General features: G+C 40.0%; 1 protein-coding gene across 11 annotated transcripts in view; it reads left to right on the plus strand.

Moving 5' to 3' along the window:
* The window catches only part of anks1b (ankyrin repeat and sterile alpha motif domain containing 1B), a 609,252-nt gene that overhangs the window by 185,241 nt on the left and 400,970 nt on the right, over nucleotides 1-23,041 (plus strand). For all 11 annotated transcript variants that reach the window (XM_052034200.1, XM_052034196.1, XM_052034194.1 and 8 more), the window contains one exon: nucleotides 13,670-13,826. In XM_052034200.1, coding sequence (XP_051890160.1) covers nucleotides 13,670-13,826 — 157 coding nt within the window. The remainder of the gene's footprint in view (nucleotides 1-13,669; nucleotides 13,827-23,041) is intronic.

Genomic DNA, 23,041 nt, shown 5'->3' on the forward strand with positions numbered 1-23,041 from the left:
AAAATGAAGCAGTCAGTGTAAGTAAGTCAACTTTTTAAATTATTACCCACCTGGAAGTATATGCTGTTCAAAGTGAAAAGCCTCAATATTCTGCTTTATTGTACCTCAGTGCTTAGTTGTTAGAGTGGAAAAGGGGGTGGAAATCTATTCTGTTGTTTCTCCAGCCCTTTACCACAGCTGTGATGTTTTTACAATTTCCCCAAAGTAATGAACCTGGCCACATGCCTCCTGTAGACACTGGATAAACACAGCTGCAGAGCTGAGGCACAGTCCAACCTTAAGAGCTGGGTGTAAAGGTTGTCCTGTATTCCAAGAGCAGCCAGGAGACTTTGCAGCCAGTGCCCATTTCCACCCAGCTCCTCTGTTTATAAATATGAAGACCTGCATTCAGGGACATTCTGCAGTATGATGTCTAAGTGACCAACCCTACAAGGGTATCATTTTACATTAGTTAATGTGGTAAATGTGCAACATTTGGTACCAAAACTGAATGAATTCTTTGTCCCATTGAACAAGTAATTCCACCTTTTTCATCTCAGACAACCATTAGTAGCATTATAAGTGGGCTGTGGAATTAGTTGGGGGCTGGATTTCAGAAGGTTCAGGAATTACTGATTGTGCTGGTGCCAGTCATGTGAATTGTAAAGGTACAGTCAGGTCATTTGCAGCTGTCAGCACAGCTATATGCAAGTCATCACAATGCTTCATTTTAAGCCAGTCCATTGTCACATCAGGTTTGGTTTCTTGTACAGCAAAAGTATTTTTTGTTTTCTTTTGATTTCTGGAGTATCCATGGAATCATCATAGAATACTCCAACATTCCATGTGTCTGATCAGGGCGAGGTAAGGGATCATTGACTGGGGTAATTTGCACTCCGTACAGGAATCCCCGCAGGGATGTGTCATTATGGAGGCTCTGGAGGAGAAAGACATGTAGTTACAGCAAGCCAGTTAGAACGTGGGGCCCAACTAGGCTGCAGAACAGAATCTGACGTGGCACTGAGGACTGTTCAGCAACATATCATAGAAAGGCCTATTAACGTGAAAAGCTACTTTTTGCACTATCAATCCTTTCTGCACCATCCTCGTACTCTGCATTAATCAGCCTTTATCTGCATGCCTTGACTGTTCTCTTCAACTCCCAGAATTTCCATCAGCTACTAAAACATGGTCCCAAATTACAGACCAACTGAAATAAATCTAACTTTAAAAAATTATCCAGCATGTGAAGAGTATGAAAGCTTACTGCTTTCCTTTGGTGTTTTCTGAACCTGAACTGATGCTTCATATATGTGCCACTGTGGGAGTGGTGGTATATAAGCCATCTGTGAATTGAGGCATATTTTAACTTCTAGTAATTGGCATTAGTTCTGAAATATCTCGATATATTTAGCTATCTATGAATTATGCATCAGGCAGTGACTAAAACTGTCTCAATATTAGCTACATTCTTTTAATAGAGAGATCATGATTGTGGCAAAGTTCCTCTATGTTCGAAGCAAATATTGGCAATCTCACACCAACAATATTTGCAATCTGGTCCATTTAACAGAAACAATTCACAAGAAGTTCATTTGCACAACAAACTACAATCTATTTTTGGGGAAAAGGAATTTTGCCAGGTGGTAAGTCTCTTCATAAACCCTAAAATGGCTGAATTGCACTGATGGATGAGACAACCAAAATGATATTGAGCTGAGATACCAAAAAACAGCAACAGTTTACTACAGATTTCGGTGCAGGTCTAGCATTTAGTGCAATTCACATAACTGGGGAAAAAGTTAGAAGGACAGGGGGACCTAACTAAACCTGCTGTCACCACAGGAGTGAATGCTACTGTTCCTCCTCTTGAATGAAGTGAGCAAAGTGTTCCAATCATTCTGCACCTGCGTACTGTGTTTAGTTGTAGTTTCTGAGATGCAGAGAAGACATTCAATTTGGAAAACTTGTTTAAGAAGAACCAGGAGGGCATTTCCAAGTGCCAAAAGATTAAGATGAGACTATCTGATTTTTTTTAACACAAGAGGGGGGTGATGAAGATATTTTAGATAAGGTTGAGGAGAAATGTGAATTTTTGATGGGACAAAGATAGTGAGAGAGGAAATATTAAGTGGTTTGGTATCCTTGAAAGTAGATGAATGGTGTAGATATTGGCAAAGCTGGAAATTTTATTGATGAAGAAAGATTAGAAATACCTTATTTTCTTAGGAACATGAGATTGGGGGAGATTAATTAAGATTTATAAATTATGAGGAGCTTCCCTTAACAGTGACATTAATAACTGGGGGTAAAAGATTGATAAGCAATTGGAAGAAGGATAAGAAAAGAGGGGAGACCCCTACAGTGAGCAGAGGGGATCTAGGAATTATTACGTGCAAAGTTGGTAGCCCCTTACACTTAAAATTATCCAATTTAGCAAATATGTGACTACAGACCAAAATTTGGAAAGTGGGTTTAGGTTGAATAGCACAGCCACAATAGGCTGAATGGTCTCCTACTGTCTTTCAAGTACTTGACTTTGTAGGAGAAATAAACTTTTTAGTCTTTGTTGGAGGCAACTGAGTTTAAACTTGATTAAATATAGAAGAAGCAAAAAAAAACAAGACCAGAATACTACAGCAAACTAAACTATTGTTGTTGGATGAAAGCATGCACACTGAATCCATATAAGACAAAGTAAAGAGTATTGTTGACAGTGTTTTGTTTTCATTCAAATTGGAATTTCTTGTGGTGTGTTCCTCGAAGTCCTAGATCCTAACATGTGAACTGTATTGGGTTCCTCTGGATGGATGAATTAGGTGGATAATACCTTCATAATTTAAGCATTTTCACATTCATCCAGTGACAAACTCAAAATCTGAAATCACATTCCCTGCCCACCCCGTCGTTCCCCTGCCCTTACTTTTGACCTTCACTTTTGAATTTGTGATCCCTGCTCCTTAAACCATTCACAAGTAGGAACATTTTTTCTCTATCATAAGATGATTAAATACAAAATGTTAAATCTTGGAAATGTTACCGGTGTTGACTTAATAGATGCTAACATTTTCTGAGGAATATGGTACAACCCCAACCCATTCTCAACTGTTTCCCTGAGCAGGTGTTTTCATGTATTCATCAACAGGGATCACGCCAATCCAAAAGTCCAAACTTGGCTCAAGGGCTAATTAGAAATCAGTTTCATTGAAGTGTCCACTCAGTGCCCAACTTGAAGTTACAAAAGAGCCATAGAATCTATTAATTGACTGAATTAAAATAACAGACTTTACTACATACTTGTTCAAATATTGAACTAAATCCCCAGCTTCTCAGAAGAGAAAAATAGGGTTATAATGGACAAGTATTTTCTTTTCATGGAGTGGATATTGCACCATAGATATGATCTTTGCTATTCTATATCTGCATACAGCAGCACACTTATGAACTTCATCAAGATATGTTGCTCTATTTCTTGATAATAGTATCCACTGATGACAAGTAAGTGACCAAATGAAATATTAAAGCAACCAAATCAGTAAATCGTATCACCTAATTTTGCATTCTTCAGAAATAAATAAGCAAGACAACTATTCCATGTAAGATTAACTGCATCAATCTCTATAAATTGTGGAGGTTCACCACTTTATCTAAGGTTTTCTATGTTGAGTGAGTGCCAATAGTGACCGGAAAAATTGATAGTAATTTTCCAAAATACTTGACCCAGCTGTTCAGTAGTGGTGAGTTCAAATACATAGCTGAATCTGTACCAAGGGTTAACTGCAATTTAACTGATTAAAAAAAAGATAAAATGGAGTTTAATTTGTGCAAGTTTGAGGTGTTGCACTTTGGGAGGTCAAATGTCAGGGTAAAGTGTATTGATGTAGAATTGATGTACAGAGGGATCTTGGGGTCAAGTCCATAGCTCTTTGAAAGTGGCCATGCAAGTAGATAGGATCGTAAAGAAGGTGTATGGCATGCTTGACTTCATTGGTTGGGTCATTGAGTATAAGTGTGACAAAGTCATGTTGCAGCTATATAAAACTTTGGTTAGGCCGCACTTGGTGTATGTTGTGTGCATTTCTGGTTGCCCTATTACAGGAAGGATGTGGAGGCTTTGGAAAGGGTGCAGAAGAGGTTTACCAGAATGCTGCCTGGATTAAAGGGTATTAGCTATACGGAGAAGTTGGACAAACCTGAGTTGTTTTCTCTAGAGAGTTGGGGATGAGGAGAGACCCGATAAGAGTTGTAAGATTATGAGAGGCATAGATAGGATAGACAGTCAGAATCTTTTTCCCAGGATAGAAATGTCAAATATTAAAGGACATGTATTTAAGGATAGAGGGGGAAAGTTTAAAGGAGATGTGCAGGGCAAGGTTTTTTTACGCAGAGAGCGGTAGGTGTCTGGAATGGGCTACCAGGGTGGAATCAGATATAATGGTGGGGCTTAAGAAGCTTTTAGGTAGACACATGAATATGCAGGGAATGGAGGGATATGGATTATGTGCAGGCAGAAGAGATTTAATTTAATTTGGCATCATATTTGGCATCGACGTTGTGGGCCAAAGGGCCAGTTCCCATGCTGTACTGTTCTATGTTCTATGTTCTATACGTAGATAAACATGGGCCTCAGTTTCCCTCTAACACACATTTCAGCTTTCAAAATACCATTGGTGGAGGAACGAATGCTCAGTGCTGACGGATGGAGTATGAATCAAACCAACAGCTTTATGCTAGATAATTATAGGTTTATTGAGTGTTGTTAGAGCTGCATTCATTAGGCAAGCGGAGAGTATTCCCTCACGCTTCCAAGTTCTACCGTACAGAAGGTGGAAAAGTCTAGGGATGTTAAGAGGCAAGACCTAACCTTTGACCTACTCTTGTAGCTGTTGTATTTAAGTAGCTGGCCCACATAGCTGAATGCTCATCAGTAAATCTGAGAGAGTCTTTTGATTTTCACCTTTTAACAGTTTGGAAAAAATGTGGTTTATGCATTTTGGGGGGAAAAAGATTAGAGTAGTCTTTAAATATTATGTTCAGAGGACCTGAGTGTCTTTGTTCAGTTGTGAAATGTCGAAGTTCAGAGATCCAACGATGGCAAAGTTTTACATTGCTATTATATTTACCAACCAGATTCTGAATTTGCAATTAGATCACCAGAATAAAGTCTTTCACAGCAGTTAAGGAAATGACTATGAGGTTGCATTGCTTGACAGATTTCCTAGTCAATACTTCAGCCTCCTCCAGTGCACAGTGTTCTCACCTTGCTTTCACTGCCCGGGATGATCCACAATTAAACTTATTAACCTATGTTAATATTGCTCTAATTGAGTGATTAACACAATGAAATTGGCAACCTGCCTCTCAGGAGGGATTTACTTCGCTACGAATAAACTTGGAGAAGGCAGCAGCTTGGAGGTCACTTCTAGTGTGCTATCATTTTCAGCACATGACAAATGGTTGAACCAATGTCCACGTCCTCTCTTAGGGCAACATCTTTAGCTACAAGGCTCTAACTACTCTTGGGCAGGCTGCATCATTCACATCCTTGACACCAGAAAGAGATGCCTTTGCCAATAGGCAGAGTAAGATATTCAAAGTTGCACCCAAAACCTCCTGCAAAAATTCCAACATTTCCTGGGAATTCTTGGTCTATAACTGCTCGAAGTAAAGAAGGAACACTTGGAATGGAGGCTTGAGTCCATGTGTCACAGGCACACTAGCTCTTCCTGCCCCATTTGTGGTAGCGTGAGCAGGTCCCACATTGGGTTGATCAGTCACCTCAGAACTTATAAAACTGGAGTGGAGGCTGGTCATCCTCCATCCTGAGAGACTACCTAAGTAGAGAAAGAAGATTTCAACCTCCAACAGCATCCAAACCAAACCCAAACCCTTACACTACTTAAAATTCAGTGCAGATTGCTGCGTCAGTGCCACTGGGCTTCAATTTTAAGAGGCAAAGTGCCTTGTGCATGATTATAATAGAAATGGTACCATTGCCTGCTTATAAATGCTTTCATTACAGTAGCCTCAATCAGATTTTAATTAGTGGAGCTGCAGCTATCCTACAGATTCCAGGGCATGAAAATGCTGAGAGCGTGCAAACTTCTATAATGGTTCTATTTATTTGAAGTTGATCTCTTTTTTTTATTGACTAGCTTGACAATTGTTATTTCATGCTGGTTGTATCTGCATTAAACTTCGTTGACTGCATTTATGTCAGCATTCTACATTTTATGTGGATTCCAGGAAAATGAATGCCCATGTTCCTCTGGGAAGATAAAGTACAAAATCTGCCAATCTGAAAGGTTCTGTCCTGCCCTTTTTTGATTTTTGATCTTTATAACAGTTACCACGGTTATCAGGAATCCTTTATGAACTTGTTTCCATTGTGCACAGAGATTTGCAGTGGAGTGAAAAGAGAGAGACAAAGACAAAACTGCATCATGTTAGAGATAAAGTCTCGTTGATGTATATTGAAAGTACTGGAATTGCCATTGTCTCATCTGTTGGAAATTACTTAGTTACCCTCTGAGTTGTAACAAAACATGTTTCCACTCTGGTTTTAACGTGTGTTATTAAATCTAGTTTCTTTTAACTGCCTCCAAGTTAAGTGTGATCAAAGTCTGAACATTTTTCTATTACAGTATTTGGCTAAGATAAACGTTCAGTGTTGTGATTTTATTTTACCAGATGATAAAATGGTAAGTACTTTTTCTGAATATCATCAAAGGCAGTAAATTATTTTGAAACTTCTCCTTGTGCTTTTTTAAATGTTTGAGATATGATCACATTGTAGCCAAAGACTTTCATCAGGATGAGTATATCCTTGATAAGATCTCCTTTACCACCCACCTGGATAAATTGTGAGATTTGACGAGCAAGCATTAGCACAGTTCATTAATGCTGGTGTGATACTGTGAAAGCGAGGGCGTTGAGGCTGATGCTGGAGTGAAATCCTCTTTAATGAGAAACACAAGTATTTTGTTGGGAGGCTGTGCATAGTTACTTTTCCTATTCAAAACAATCCGAAATTTCACTGTCCAAGGCCAAAAGGGATGCCACTTGACGGCTTCTTACACTTCATTGGGCATATGTTATAATGTACAAAAGATTGCATCAAAAATTGGGACATTGTATTGCTTTCAAAACAATTATGGTAATCAGTCACATAAAAGAAATGTTGGAAATATCTAGTCAATTATTTCATTTACGTGAAGAAGAGCAGCAATGCTAATGCCATGAGAAACAAAGGACTGCAGATGCTGGAATCGAATGCCATGGTCTGGTTAAGCATTAATTCCTTTCTCTTGACCGAAAACCAATAGCTTCGGTTCTTTCTTTCTTCTGAATCACGACTTGTACAGTGGCATGCAAAAGTTTGGGCACCCCTGGTCAACATTTCTGTTACTGTGAATGGTTAAGTGAGTAGAAGATGAACTGATCTCCAAAAGTCACTAAGTTAAAGATGAAACATTCTTTTCAACATTTTAAGCAATATCAGTGTATTATTTTTGTTTTGTACAATTTTAGAGTGAAAAAAGGAAAGGAGCACCATGCAAAAGTTTGGGCACCCCAAGAGATTTGAGCTCTCAGATAACTTTTACCTTCGTTAGCTTGTTAGGGCTATGGCTTGTTCACAGTCATCATTCGGAAAGGCCAGATGATGCAAACTTCAAAGCTTTATAAATACCCTGACTCGTCAAACCTTGTCCCAACAATCAGCAGCCATGGGTTCCTCTAAAAAGCTGCCTAGCACTCTGAAAATTAAAATAAATGATGCCCACAAAGCAGGAGAAGGCTATAAGAAGATAGCAAAGCATTTTCAGGTAGCCGTTTCCTCAGTTTGTAATGTAATTAAGAAAAGGCAGTTAACAGGAATGGTGGAGGTCAAGGTGAGGTCTGGAAGACCAAGAAAACTTTCCGAGAGAACTGCTCGTAGGATTGCTAGAAAGGCAAATCAAAACCCCCTTTTGACTGCAAAAGACCTTCAGGAAGATTTAGCAGACTCTGGAGTGGTGGTGCACTGTTCTACTGTGCAGCAACACCTGCACAAATATGACCTTCATGAAAGAGTCATCAGAAGAAAACCTTTCCCGCGTCCTCACCACAAAATTCAGCGTCAGAAGTTTGCAAAGGAACATCTGAACAAGTCTGATGCATTTTGGAAACACATCCTGTGGACTGATGTGTTAAAATAGAACTTTTTGGCCGCAGTGAGCAAAGGTATGTTTGGAGAAAAAAAGGTGCAGAATTTCATGGAAAGAACACCTCTCCAACTGTTAAGCACAGGGGTGGATCGATCGTGCTTTGGGCTTGTGTTGCAGCCAGTGGTACGGGGAACATTTCACTGGTAGAGGGAAGAATGAATTCAATGAAATACCAACAAATTCTGGAAGCAAACATCACACCGTCTGTAAAAAAGCTGAAGATGAAAAGAGGATGGCTTCTATAACAGGATAACGATCCTAAATATACCTCAAAATCCACAATGGACTACCTCAAGAGGCACAAGATGAAGGTTTTGCCATGGCCTTCACAGTCCCCTGACCTAAACATCATTGAAAATCTGTGGATAGACCTCAAAAGAGCAGTGCATGCAAGACGGCCCAAGAATCTCACAGAACTAGAAGACTTTTGCAAGGAAGAATGGGTGAAAATTCCCCAAACAAGAATTGAAAGACTCTTAGCTGGCTACAGAAAGTGTTTACAAGCTGTGATACTTGCCAAAGGGGGTGTTACTAAGTACTGACCATGCAGGGTGCCCAAACTTTTACTTCAGGCCCTTTTCCTTTTTTGTTATTTTGAAACTGTAAAAGCTGGAAATAAAAAAGTAATCTTGCTTAAAATATTAAAGAAATGTGTGATCTTTAACTTTATGCCTTTTGGAAATCAGGTCATCTTTTACTCGCTTAACTATTCACAGTAGCAGAATTTTTGACCAGGGGTGCCCAAACTTTTGCATGCCACTGTATTTTCAGGATCTATTGTAGAAGAAGGTTGAATATATTAAACTGAGCTGTGGTCGTTAATGAGGGGGTCTACCTAATATGCTAATTTAAATAGTTAAGTGGAAATGCAGAATTTCCTTAATGAATTGCTCAGCACATTGTGTAAAAGATGTAAAAACGGAAAACCAAGCATAAATAATTGGATTAGTCAAATTGAGCAAAATACTTTTATGGACTAACTTGCAATTAAAGGGACATAATTTCAACCAGCCTGGTATATACTGTATCTCTTAGAGTCTGTATGGAACAATCTAAGAGAGAACCAGATGGAATTTACTAGGCACTGCGTGTTGGAGATATTATTAGATTATAGGATTGGTAAAATGGCCTACAATGTTTTTGTCAAAAATTGGTGGCACAGTTGGTAGAGCTGCTGCCTCACAGCCTCAGTGATCTGGGATCAGTCCTGACCTATGGTGCTGTATGTGTAAGGTTTGCATGTTCTTCCACTGATGGCATGAGTTTCCTCTGGTTGGTCTGTTGCCCTCCTACATCCCAAAAATATGTGGGTTGGTAGGTTAATTGTTCATTGTAAATTGCCCCTGGTGTGCAGATGAGTGGTAGAATCTAGGTGGGAGTTAATGGGAATGTGGGAAGAATAAAATAGGTTTGGGTAGGATTTGTGTAAACGTGGGTGTTTGATGGTCAGCGTTTCCACACTGTCCTTCTCTGTGACTCTACGACTCTGCTGGTGTTGCTTACCATTCTTTTAAAAGTTTGGATCCGTTCTCCTTCATACACAAAGGTGACTAACGTCCAGTTCAGTGGGTGGTAGCCCTTGAAATGCTGTAGGAGAATCTTTATGCTTGAAAAGTTGACTAATAGCAGAAAACAAGCTGCAGGAGGAACTCAGCAGGTTAGGCAGCATCGGTGGATCTGATAGTTGATGTTTCAGGTCATTACCCTGCATCAGGACAGAGTGTAAAGGGGAGATAGCCAGTATAAAGAGGTGAGAGGGAGGGGTGAGGCAGGAGCTGGCAAGTGATGGGTGGATCCAGATGAGGAGGGGTTGATGGGCAGATGGAGCCAGTGGGGGAGGGAGAGAGATAGTGGCAGAGGCTGGGAGGTGATTAGTGGAGACAACGAAGGACTGCAGATTATGGAATCTGATAAGAAAGGATGAGTGGAACCAGATAAGGGAGGGACGGTGGGCAGACGGGAACAGAGGGGGGAGGTCACGTGGGACCCAGTGGGTTGCCTGTGTGTGTGATAGCCAGGTGGAGGAGGGGGAAGAATCTGGGTAACAGTGTGCTGAGTGGGATTTTGGAAAAAGAGTGTGTGTAAGAGGACCTGGTGGATCAGGACAAGAGAGAAAGGAACAGAAGAGGTGTGGGTTACCTGAATTTCGATTATGTAATTTTCATGCCATTGGGTTGTAGACAACCCAGGCGTAATATGAGGTCTGTTCCTTTGGTTTGGGGTTGGCCTCACCCTGGCAGCGGAGGAGGCTGCAGGTGGACGGCTCAGTGTGGGAATTGGGAGGGGGGGTTAAAATAGCTTGTATCTGGGAGCTCTGGATGGCCATTGTGGACAGAGCACAGGTGCTCGGCAAATCAGTCACCTCGTCTGCTCTTCATCTTGCCAATATAGAGGCGACATTGAGAGCACTGAATGCATGAGATGAGATTGGAGGAGTTGCCTCACCTGGAAGGGCTGTTTAGGTTACTGGAAGATGGTGAGGGACAGATGCTGCACCTCCTATGGTGTCAGAGGAAAGTGCTTGGGGATGGGTGGGGAGCGATGAGAATTGTCCCTGTGGAAACCAGGGGTGAGGTGGGGAAGGTGTGGGGCTGCTGGTGGAGCTGTGTTGCAGCTGGCAGAAATGGCGAAGATGCATTTAACTTCTGACTAATGTACTAGCTTTTCTTTGTGGATCTATTTCCATGTTTACTTTTCCTGTCAATAGACAGAATGGATTCTAGTTCCCCTGGGTTTCTCAGTGCCATTCCAAGTGTTCCTCCTTCACTTTGAGAGGTTATGGACCAAGAATTCCCAGGAGTAACTGGGAATGTTGCTATTTTTGCAGGAGGCTTTGAGTGCAACATCGCTCCCAGAATTGGATATTTCCCAGCGCAATTGATTTGGGGTGTTTCATGACTGAGATGGCCTAACAACTGCCTTATTGGAGGAATGTTGTTTACTGTTGATGGAAGAAACACTTTCCTATCACTTCAGTGCATTGGTAACTCAAGGTGAATTCACTTTGCTTTTAAACCCCAATTCTTTTCCCAAAAATATGCAAAACCAGGATATTATTCTTAATCAGTTGCTGCAAAAAAGATCTAAGCTACCCTCCCCTTCTGTGTAAATAAACTAATTTCCCAGTAGGGGTCACTGGACAGTAACCAATAATCATTCCCAGACCTTATTCTGAAGTAGATATTCCTTTGATTTTGTTTTTGATGCTGCTAATTGTGGTGAATATCTGGGTTCATATTGTACTCAAAATGCCCTGCCATGTACTATGTGAGAAATATTTATTTATGTAGTACAGAAATGAAAGAGAGATTTAACTTAACTATTTTAAATCTATATATAACATTTTCTTTCCATTCAGCAGATATTAGGTAAAACATCATTTATTATGGTACCAAATCACAGATTCTAGGATATTTCCAATATCAATATCTACACAGTTGGTAGCCAGGATATTGAAGGGGAAAGAATAAAGAGAAAACCAGGAAACGTTCTCACTGCTTGAATTGGAAACACATCTCACTTAAATAAAAAATTCAAAATGTTTCTTTCAGATTTGCAATATGGGGATTATTGCCTGAGGAATTCTAAGAATGTGGCACTGAGACAGCTCCCACCATCTCCTTGTTGCTTTCAGTGGAGCTGCAAACAGATATTAAAAAAAATTGTGTGGGCTGATGGGGAAGGGATGATTCCATGCAAATACTCAGAGATTTAGTCATTCTGCTCCATTAACAGAGTGTTTTTTTTTAACCATTCACACTTCCTTCATGGAGGTTGAATTTATTTGGTGTATTCCTCTGCTTGCTTTTAACTATGTGCAGTTCAAGCTATCCAAACAACTCAAGTTGGTATTGGCAACATTTATGTTCTTAAAATGATTGCTTTCTGTTTTATCTGATCTGTGGAGATTTTTTTTTGAATTCCATAGGTCCACCTCTGGTCTGTTACTCATTTTTGTTGTTCATACCACTGTGACTCTTTATCTTACATTCCACTGACAATTGTAGACTTCATTCCACAGACACTTGGCCATATAGGGCTGGACTCAGCCTATTTTCAGTTGTCCCCACACTAACCCCATGGCCACACTAACCTTCAAGTTCAGCCGCTCCCAATAACTTAGGGACACACTGCACTGCAAGCGGTGACTGGATCTCTGGCAGTGAGTGGCCTGCCCTTTTGGCCTTCCAATAACTAATGCTGTCGGGGGCCTGTTCGATATTTTTAATTGCGTCTAATTATCAGAGATATTTCGAAACAGTTGAAAAACAATAGGTAATTGAAAATAATTTTAAAAATTAAGAAAAAAAACATTTTCTTAGAAACAATCAATTGATGTAAGTTCATCAAAGCATTCATGCTAATTGAAATAAAATCAAACAAGTTACTCGCCTTTATTTACATTTTTAAGGTTGGCAACCCTTTTCTAAAAAGATGATGACACTCTGGAATTCTTTACCCAAGAGGGCTGTGGACATCTGTTATTGAGCACATCCTGGACTGAGATCAATACATTTTTTGATATGAGGCACATCAAAGGATACGAAGTTTGTATTGGAAAGTGGCACTGAGGTTAAAGATCAGCCAGGGTTTTGTTGGTGGAGCAAATATGAGGAGATAACTGGTCTATTCCGGTTTCTGTTTGTAATGGTCTTCTGTTCTTTTGAATGGGTCTGTATTGATATGCTGCAATCATTGGCATAAGTCGCAGGGACCAGATAAAATGTGTATCTGGCCCTTCAACTCAGATTATTAGAGAACCTCCTCTGGATTTAAAGGCAAGACAACAGACAGAACATGAGGTCAGGTGTGCCTGCATCCGATCTCCAGTGCATTCTGCACAGCATTGCATTGTATAGGCGCAGATGTCCAAAATGCACTAATGTGCACACTGCAGCTTACTAGCACTTCTCCATGGGCCCATTGGCGAACCATTGGTGCAATCTGGCCGACTGACATTGTGTTGTGCAATACAGAGTCTTGTCAAAGATGTATAATCCAGATGGACTCAGGGAATGTTGGAATATTCAGCAGATAAGGTGATATCTCTGAAGAAAGAAACAGTGTTAAAGTTTGAGCTTAATGACTTTTTGTCAGAACATTGAAGCCCTCCACCCAAAATGTTAACTTGGTTTTCTTCTCCACAGATAGTGCCTGACCTCTTGAGTATTTCCAGCATCAGCAGCATTTTGCTTCAGTTTTATTACGTAGTGTATATCTCTTACATTTTGCTGCCGAACGTGTGCCATTGTTATGGTGTTGTACAGTTTAGTGTAACCATATTGGACCACATCCACAGTACTCAGTGTGAATTGATACAGGTAAAAACTGGAAGAATAAAGCAAAACAAAAGTAACAATGATTTCTTCAAAAATCATAATCCTACACTTTGTATCTTGTTAAGATTCTGGGGCTCTTTAATACTTCCTTTCACCACATTTCAGGTCATTGATGTTGTTTATATTTTGAATCTTCCCTTGCAGGGATGTTGTTCTGAAGCTTCTTCAGTACGAGGCCTCCACCAATGTTGCGGATAACAAGGGCTGCTTTCCACTCCACTTGGCTGCTTGGAAGGGAGACATGGATATCGTAAAAATTCTAATCCATCATGGGCCTTCCCATTCACGAGTGAATGAGCAGGTGGGCTTGATTTTAAGTTTAAAAATAAGAAGCATTTATAGATGCAGACAGGTTGGTAATCTTCACATTTTATAACCTGAGAGACTTGAAATACATTTGATATGTAGAGTAGGATATGTTCTTTAATTGCTATGGTTTAGGATGCTGAAACTGATTTTGTGAATTAATTTTCAGGCTGCACAACAAAATTAAGTTTTAAGATTTTAACAAGAAATCTTCAGAATTTCATCTGTTACTTATCTGTGTCCTTTTAGTGAAGTTCAAGCCTTGTTTGTTATATTGGTTGCAATTTGAATTTATCTCCCTCAAATGGACGACGTGTTATTTTCTGTGAAAGATGGTTTATTCAGTCTGTATTTGGATGCCCCAAGTGATTGTTGTAGTCTGATGATCACATGGGATTAATAGTCTTGCATATTAAATGGAATCTTCAGTCCAGGATTTCTTTTAACTGTGGTTCACTAATTGTCTGTTTGATAGTATGTGCATCAATTTATGCTATTGATTGATTTCCTGTGCAGCAAACTCAGATGTGCTTTTCCTGGATCATCAGCACCTGGTACATTTCTGGACCTGCATTTGATTTTGGAATGTTGGAATGTTGTCATTGGTGAAAGGAGGAAATGGATGCAGTACATTGCTTAATATTCCAATATCACAATAATTGAAACCGGAACAACTTCCTGGAAATTATTCCCATGTTGCACTTAATTTGTTTATCCATGTATTTCTGCGTAGTCCCTGACTCAGTTATTGTCCTTGCCATTGTCCTGTTCGCTATTTACACATCTGGCATTCTTCCTTTGCAACTTGAGCCAGGTCAACAATTTTTTATTGTATATCATGTTCTTTCCATCTCTACCTTCAACTCCATTACTTTCTTGACCTCAGTTAGCTTCTGGACAAAATGTACCTTTGTACACCAATCCTCACAATATAGATATTATTGCAAAAATGGTATTATCTGCAATTTTCACAGCACAGCACATGAAAACCATCTTGTGCCATTTCACATATCTTGGCTCTAGTAGTCTGCTTTTCATACAGAAACAGCTTTCACCATGAATAGGTCTAAGAATGTCAGTCTGAATCACTGGAATAGCTAGTTGGGGCCTTAGTTGAGGGCTTAGCCAGAGAACTGTGTTTACAGTAAAAGAGCTCCTAGTGTGAGATTAAAGCTACAATCTCAGAAGGAAAATAGATTACCAAAATGGTAAATGATTGGTGAGTTCAATTACTTTTTGGCAATTGGTGTAAGATAATTGTTTTGGATGTCAAATTCAAATCACAAATTCATGATAGGTTTTTGTTCAAAGATTAGGACAAACTCCAAAACCTTGTAATACAAATGTTTGTAATTTTTAGGGCAGGTTTTCCACTAGATGATTAAGCCAATGGCAAAATTGGGAATGAAGGAAATACTTGTTCAGTAAAAGCGAATGCAGTTCTCATTTTTCTTTGACTGGACAATAAGCTTGTCATTTTGATTGATTCTGTTTCCATGAACAAATTTGCAATAATTTGAGCAGGTTAAGTTAAATGATAGTGCAAGGTGAATGGAACAGAACTGTTTATTGGCCTGTGCTTAATAGTTGTACAATTTAGATTTTTCTTCTTGTTATAATTATATCCATGATGGTTTGGTTATGCGCTAATTATTGTGTGTTAATGGACAGGTTTGCAGAATAACACATGGAACCTACAAGCTTTGAACAGGTTTTTTAACTTAATTTGGCTAACTCCTTTTCATTTCCTCCCATATCCTGTTTACCAAGAAGTGTTCATGAGTTGGAGAATGTAGTATTCTATTGGAAATGTCCATAAGTGCTTCAGATTTCATCAAAATTTGAGAATGCCTTCACCTCATTGGGCTTCATTCACACAACAGGCACTTAAACTTGACAAATAATTTCCTTTCATCATTCTTGGCTTCTTTTCAAAAACAGGCATACCAGAAACTGTTAGCATTCTGGCCCATGTTTTGGAATATTACTTTGTACTTGAACATTCTGTACTTATCGCCTAAATAACTTAAAATTTCATCAGCTTCTCATCACACTTGATAAGGGAACTCTTGCTCATTAAAGTGTTGGTTCAATTTTAGATAGAAATGGAAATCATACATGCACATTGTTTACCCAGAGTGCTGATGTGTCCTCACCTGCTTGTTTGGAGCCCTAATCATATTTTTAAGCTCAACCTGACATCTAAATAGCACGTGACTTTATTTCAGACACTTGCCTCATAGCAGAGAATCAAGTTTATATTACACCAGCAATACTCATGAGCTATATTTTGTGACATTTATACAATCAAGATTACCAACTTGCTATGATACAAACTCAGTAGAATGTAAGCCCCTTTAAAGTCAAAGTCGAGTTTACTGTCATATGCACGAGTACATGTCTGCACAGGTGCAATGAAAAACTTACTTGCAGCAGCATCACAGGCACTTAATATTAGGTACACAAGATTCACAAGGGAAACATAAATTAAACATAAATTATACACAACTTTTACAAGAAAGAATACAAATAGAACAAAAATGAAACAACGTGCATTGTAGTGCAAAGTGGTCATAGCATTGTTATACTGAGGTTGTGATTAGGGTTGTGCAGATTGGTTCAAGAGCCAAATGGTTGAAGGGATGCAGCTGTTCTTGAACCTGCTGGTATGGGACTTCAGGCTTCTGTACCTCCTGCCCATTGGAGATGATGGCATGGCCTGGATGGTGGGGATCTTTGATGGTAGATGTTGCCTTCTTGAGGCAGGGCCTCATGTAGATACTACCAATGGTGGGGAAGGATGTGCCCATGATGTATTAGGCAGAGTCCACCACTCTCTGTAGCTTCTTATGTTTCCTGTACATTCGAATTACCGTACCAGACCATGATGCAATCAGTAAGGATACTTTCAATAGTATATCTGTAGAAGTTTGTTAGAGTGTTCGGTGACATGTCAAAACTCCTTAACCTTCTCAGAAAGTAAAAATGCTGGCACTCTTTCCTTGGTAATTGCATCTAAATGGATTAATCTGGTGTGATCTCATTAATCCATATCGGATGTATGATATAACCAGGAAAATGCTGTCATTCACTCCTTAATGACAGCTATGCTAAGTCTTGAAAATGCCTTCAGATTGACCTAAACAGATTGTCAGCATTTTCTAATGTCAACCTATGATTTGACTGTTTTAGTCAGAAACTGTGATCAGTTAAGCAGAAGATATTGGGCCAGAAGATGCTCATACTTAGGCTGCCAGCAATCTGCTGCTTGTTGCCTTGTCTGTCTCTCCCTGTTGCAAGGTCAAATGCAGAAGCCTGAAGTGTTAGAAGTCAGATGCTACCTGATATGATTGTCCGCTAGTCTGGTGGACTCACAATTGAGTCCAGTGGTGGAATACTGTCATAGAGGAGGGAAGGGCTAAATGCAAAATTTTATGCTGGAGAGGGCTGCATGTAACCCATTTCACTTCCACCAACTTTATTGTAATGTTCTAGCAATCTGTTAGAACTTTGAAGTTTGAAATTCATTTTAAAACTTCTTTTTAGATAATTTAAATATTTTTGAACCATATTTAAATGTCTCCTAGTCTCAGGTGACATTTAACAAAATTGTCTAAAACCTTTGAAAATGGCAAGTTATTAAAGGGCACCAGGGCCTCAGGATCTGACTTCGTTCGAAGTACTGAGCCTGCTCTGCCACACGGGGCGCCCCTCAGTTATGGATGGTCAGCTCAGATGGCATGCATACCTAGAAAAGGTTAGTGCGAGCAGTGGAAGGCAAATTTGGGCAGAGGGCTTAATATAGGACAATCTAGTCCTCTGGACTTCAATTAAAAGCTCAGACTACAAAGAGCATCATACATCATTCACAGGAAATGATTACAGGTTTGCCTACCTTTCCTTCAAATATTGTCATATGAAGATGTAAAAAGAGGAGAGGAAAGACCATTATTTTCTTACATTTCCTAGAGGGAGGCCATTTGGCCCATATGCTAGCTCTCAGACCATTCCCATCAGTCACTTTCCCTGTCACAGCGAGAATATGCAAACTCCAAACAGACAGTATCTGAGGTCAGAATCAAATCCAAGTCATTGGAGCTATGTGGCAGTGACCCTAACTGCCGTGCTATATTGTACGAGTCGGATTGTATAACCGTGAGCACCATAAGTTGGAATCAGTATGAAGCAGAACACCAAAAGAAAAGAAAATGGTCAATTTCAGGAATATGCTGAGAAATTTTTTAATGATTCTCCAAGGTAAAGAGTGCTTGATCTTCTGAAGAGGGAAGGCCAGATCCATATGTCACAACTGATAGATGGATTACATATAATTTAGCAGTGACTACAGAATGACCTGTCAATTCACATTTGAACCACAGAATTATGAAAAGCAACTTTTCCTATGCCTGAACTGAATGATTTTTGGATTTTGTGTCTATGGTACTGAAAACAGGTAAAATAAATGTAATCATGTGGAAAGTTTTACCCTTAAATGAATCAAAGTGAAACAGAATGCTTCCAAATTCATAAACTTTGGGTATATTGGCAGTATTGCGCATATAAGTTGAGTACTTCATATAAAATCAATACAATTAACAAAAAAGGCACATGTTCATTTACAAATATTCAAACAATTATCAAATGTGTTGAGTATTGTCTGTACATCAATTCCAATCTCAGCATGTGCAAAGGTTCAAAAACTCCCCTACACTAAAAACACCCTGATGTCTTACGTTGGGAACTATTGAACTACCAAGGGTGTGAAGACTCATCCCTGACTCATCATCAATAGTTGAAGAAGTCATTTTCATTTCTCTAGATCCAGGCAGGTTTAAACAACTGAGACTAAAGAGGATGGTTTGCAGAAATGGGAGAAGGCTATTCTAGGTCTTCACAGATGTTTTAATCTTTACTAGAGAAAAAATCTCAAAGTGCTTCACTAAGGGTTATCAAGTAAACTTTGATACCAATCCACACAGGAAACATTAGGACAGATAAGGATGAAAGAGATGGTTTTAAGGATGGTTTTTAAAAAGTTTCCAGAAAATGTCTTATTCAGGCCTTATATAAACCCATGTGTGAAATCTTATTTATGTGTACAACACATCCAAGCCAGCTCAAGGAAATCATAGTTACCTAAGATCCCATTGCATAGTACCAGCTTTATCAGATGGATGTCCTTTGGACTGTTGTCTGTATTAAATGACTGCTGTGTCTGACTGTAAGCATTCGCTAGGCCATAGAAAATGTGAAACATTAGGGATATTTCTGTTGGATGTGGTAGTGTTATAAAAATGGAAGCTCTTTTTCATCCCTGTGACATCACTGTATCTTTCATTTGTCTCCCTGTGTTAGAAATTAAGAAAAAAATAAGGTAGCAACAGGTGTCTTTAGTTCTAATAAAATATTATTAATAATCCAATAGAATACTTTGAACCATATGAACATATCCTGCATGTCACTTGGATACAAAATTGAGAGAAAAGGCAAAATATCAAAGGCCAGGAATGTAAGAAAAATCTCATAGAATCATGGAGCAGTACAGCACAATACAGGCCCTTTGGCCCATAATGTTGTGCTGACTTTTAAACCTCGCCTAAGACTATCTAACCCCTTCCTCCCACATATCCCTATATTTTAAATTCCTCCATATGCTTATCTAGCAATCTCTTGAATTTGACCAATGTACCTGCCTCCACCACCACCCCAGGCAGCGCATTCCATGCCCTCTGGGTAAAAAACCTCCCTCTGATATCTCCCTTGAATTTCCCGCCCATTACTTTAAAGCCATGCCGTCTTGTATTGAGCATTGGTGCCCTGGGAAAGAGGCGCTGGCTGTCTACTCTATCTATTCCTCTTAATATTTTGTATACCTCTATCATGTCTCCCCTCATCCTCCTCCTCTCCAAAGAGTAAAGCCCCAGCTCCCTTAGTCTCGCCTCATAATGCATACTCTCTAAACCAGGCAGCATCCTGGTAAATCTCCTCTGCACCCTTTCCAACGCTTCCACATCCTTCCTATAATGAGGTGACCAGAACTCGACACAGTACTCCAAGTGTGATCTAACCAGAGTTTTCTAGAGCTGCATCATTACCTCGCGGCTCTTAAACTCAATCCCGTGACTTATGAAAGCTGACATCCCATAAGCTTTCTTAACTACCCAATCCACCTGTGAGGCAACTTTCAGTGATCTGTAGATATGAACCCCCAGATCCCTCTGCTCCTCCACACTACACGGAATCCTGCCATTAACCTTGTACTCTGCCTTGGAGTTTGTCCCTCCAAAGTGTACCACCTCACACTTCTCCGGATTGAACTCCATCTGCCACTTTTCAGCCCAGCTCTGCATCATATCAATGTCCCTCTGCAATCTTCAACAGTTCTCCACACTATCCACAACACCACCAACCTTTGTGTCATCTGTAAACTTGCCAACCCACCCTTCTACTCCCTCATCCAAGTCATTAATAAAAATTATGAAAAGTAGAGATCCCAGAACTGATCCTGGTGGGACACTGCTAGTCACAGCTCTCCAATCTGAATGCGCTCCCTCCACCACAACCCTGTGCTTTCTATGGGCAAGCCAATTCTGAATCCACACGGCTAACCTCCCTGGATCCCATGCCTTCTGACCTTCTGAAGAAGCCGACCATGTGGAACCTTGTCAAATGCCTTACTAAAATCCATGTAGACCACATCTACTGCACTACCCTCATCAATCTTCCTGGTCACCTCCTCAAAGAACCCTATTAGGCTTGTGAGACATGATCTGCCCTTCACAAAGCCATACTGGCTGTCCCTGATCAGACCATGATTCTCTAAATGGCCATAGATCCTATCTCTTAGAATCCTTTCCAACAGCTTGCCCACCACAGATGTAAGGCTCACTGGTCTATAATTCCCTGGACTGTCCCTACTACCTTTTTTGAATAAGGGGACAACATTTGCCACCCTCCAATCCTCCGGTACCATTCCTGTGGACAACGAGGACTCAAAGCTCCTAGCCAAAGGCTCAGCAATCTCCTCCCTCGCCTCACGGAGCAGCCTGGGGAATATTCCGTCAGGACCTGGGGACTTACCTGTCCTAATATTTTCTAACAGCTTCAACACATCCTCCTTCTTGATATCTACATGCTCCAGAATATTAACCTTACTAACCCTGTCCTCAGCGTCATCAAGGCCCCTCTCCTTGGTGAATACTGAATAGAAGTATTCATTGAGGACCTCACCCACTTCCACAGCTTTCAGGCACATTCCAGGTCCTGTTCTTCAGCCTTCTGCCTAGCTCCCTAAACTTGCTCTGCAGGACCTCATCCCTCTTTCTACCTATGTTGTTGGTACCAACATGTACCACGACTTCTGGCTGCTTTCCCTTCCGCTCAAGAATCCTGTGGACCCGATCAGAGACATCCTGGACCCTGGCACCTGGGAGGCAACATACCATCCTGGATTCTCGCTCATGTCCACAAAACCTCCTGTCTGTTCCCCTGACTATCGAGTCCCCTATCACTATTGCTCTCCTCTTCTCCTCCCTTCCCTTCTGAGCAGCAGGACCAGTCCCAGTGCCAGAGACCTGGCTTCTGCTGCTTGATCCCTGTAGGTCATCCCCCTCAACAGTATCCAAAGTGGAATACCTGCTATTGAGGGGAACAGCCTCCAGGGTCTTCTGCACTGCCTGCCTGTTCCCTTTCTTTTCCTCTCCCCTGACAGTCACCCTTCTATCTGCCTCCTGGACCCTTGAAGTACCTGCTCTAAGTGGGGTGACTGCCTCCCGATGCACAGCATCTACATATCTCTCTCCCTCCATGATGCTCTGCAGTGTTTGAAGCTGTGACTCCAGCTCATCAATTCTGAGCCAAAGTTCCTCCAGGCTCATGCACTTACTGCAGATGTGGTCACCATGCACCACAGTAGGGTCCACTAGCTCCCACATCATGCAGCTGCAGCACATCTCCATGTCCTCCATCTGAACTACTTTGTTTCCCTACCTAGCTGTAGTCTGCTTGAAAATTTATAATAATAACAGTTAACCTTACCTTGACTTACCAGCTACTCACCAGTGTTGTTGCAGATGGCCTTAGTTAATCTGTTTAACTAAGCCAAACCAAAGTTGTGAGAAAGTCAGAACTTAGTTAGAACCTTGGGAAAGATGGAAATTAAATTTCTCTCATCTCCTGTGTCATAAATAATATTCTCAACAGAAAATTGCAGCTCTTGGGAAGTTGAGATAACAAAGAATCTATTCTATGATGTTATTAATGAGGAGAAAAATGGGAAAAATGCAGAGGTAAAATTTAATGGAAGTCACAGTAGATCTGATGGAAAACTCGCATAAAGTCAAAGAAATTTATAATGCTCGCTGACTTTGATGTATAGTAGTTATTTCATCATAAAAATTTCTAAAAGAATGATTCAAAGTAATAATATAGGAATGAAAAATAACTTACATGTGTACAAAGAGCAGAATTTCAGCAAATAATATTGTCCATATTAAATGTTCTTAACATTTTTGAACAAAGGTCACAAATATTTTTTAGGAAAAAGTAGTCTGAATTTTGGAATAGCTGATAATTTACAAACAAATGCAAGGGAGCAGGCTTTTTCAGTGATGTGGGATAGCTTTCTGCTTGTGGTCTCATTTTTCAGTCTGCAGAAGTCAGGCCTCAGTGAGATTTGTTGGATGGATGCTATGGGGTTATGCTCCTACCTATAACTATGCAGTCACTAGTGGCTGGCTATATCAAAATCTATCAGTTTCTTTGCATAGAATAAAGGTTGACTTTGCATTGGATGACAAGTACTTTGAAGGTCATTGCTTGCAAGATCTCCTTTGGTTAATGAGGCAAATAATAGCCATACGTCGCACAAAAACAATGTTAAACATGTCGTTTTCATCCTAAAATAGTGAATCATTGAGACAAATATGTGAGATTATTCTACTTATTATCCTTTGTTCAGCTGAAATTTGCTTAATTAAAGAAATTTACATGTTTGGGGTTTCAGAATTCAATGCAGGAACTGAATCTTTCAGACCAGACTTTCTTCCCAGTTCTCTATACACACATTTACTGATTCATCTGAAATATTTTCTGCAGGAATTGATTTTAATGGCTTTATTTTAAAGCTTGGAAGTAATACCTGTGTGTCAATCAACAAGTAATCAACACAAGTAATCAATATTTTAAAAAAATACCTTGAATATCAATGTA

Source organism: Pristis pectinata, chromosome 19 (genome assembly GCF_009764475.1).
Source record: "Pristis pectinata isolate sPriPec2 chromosome 19, sPriPec2.1.pri, whole genome shotgun sequence".
Taxonomy (NCBI): Eukaryota; Metazoa; Chordata; class Chondrichthyes; order Rhinopristiformes; family Pristidae; genus Pristis; species Pristis pectinata.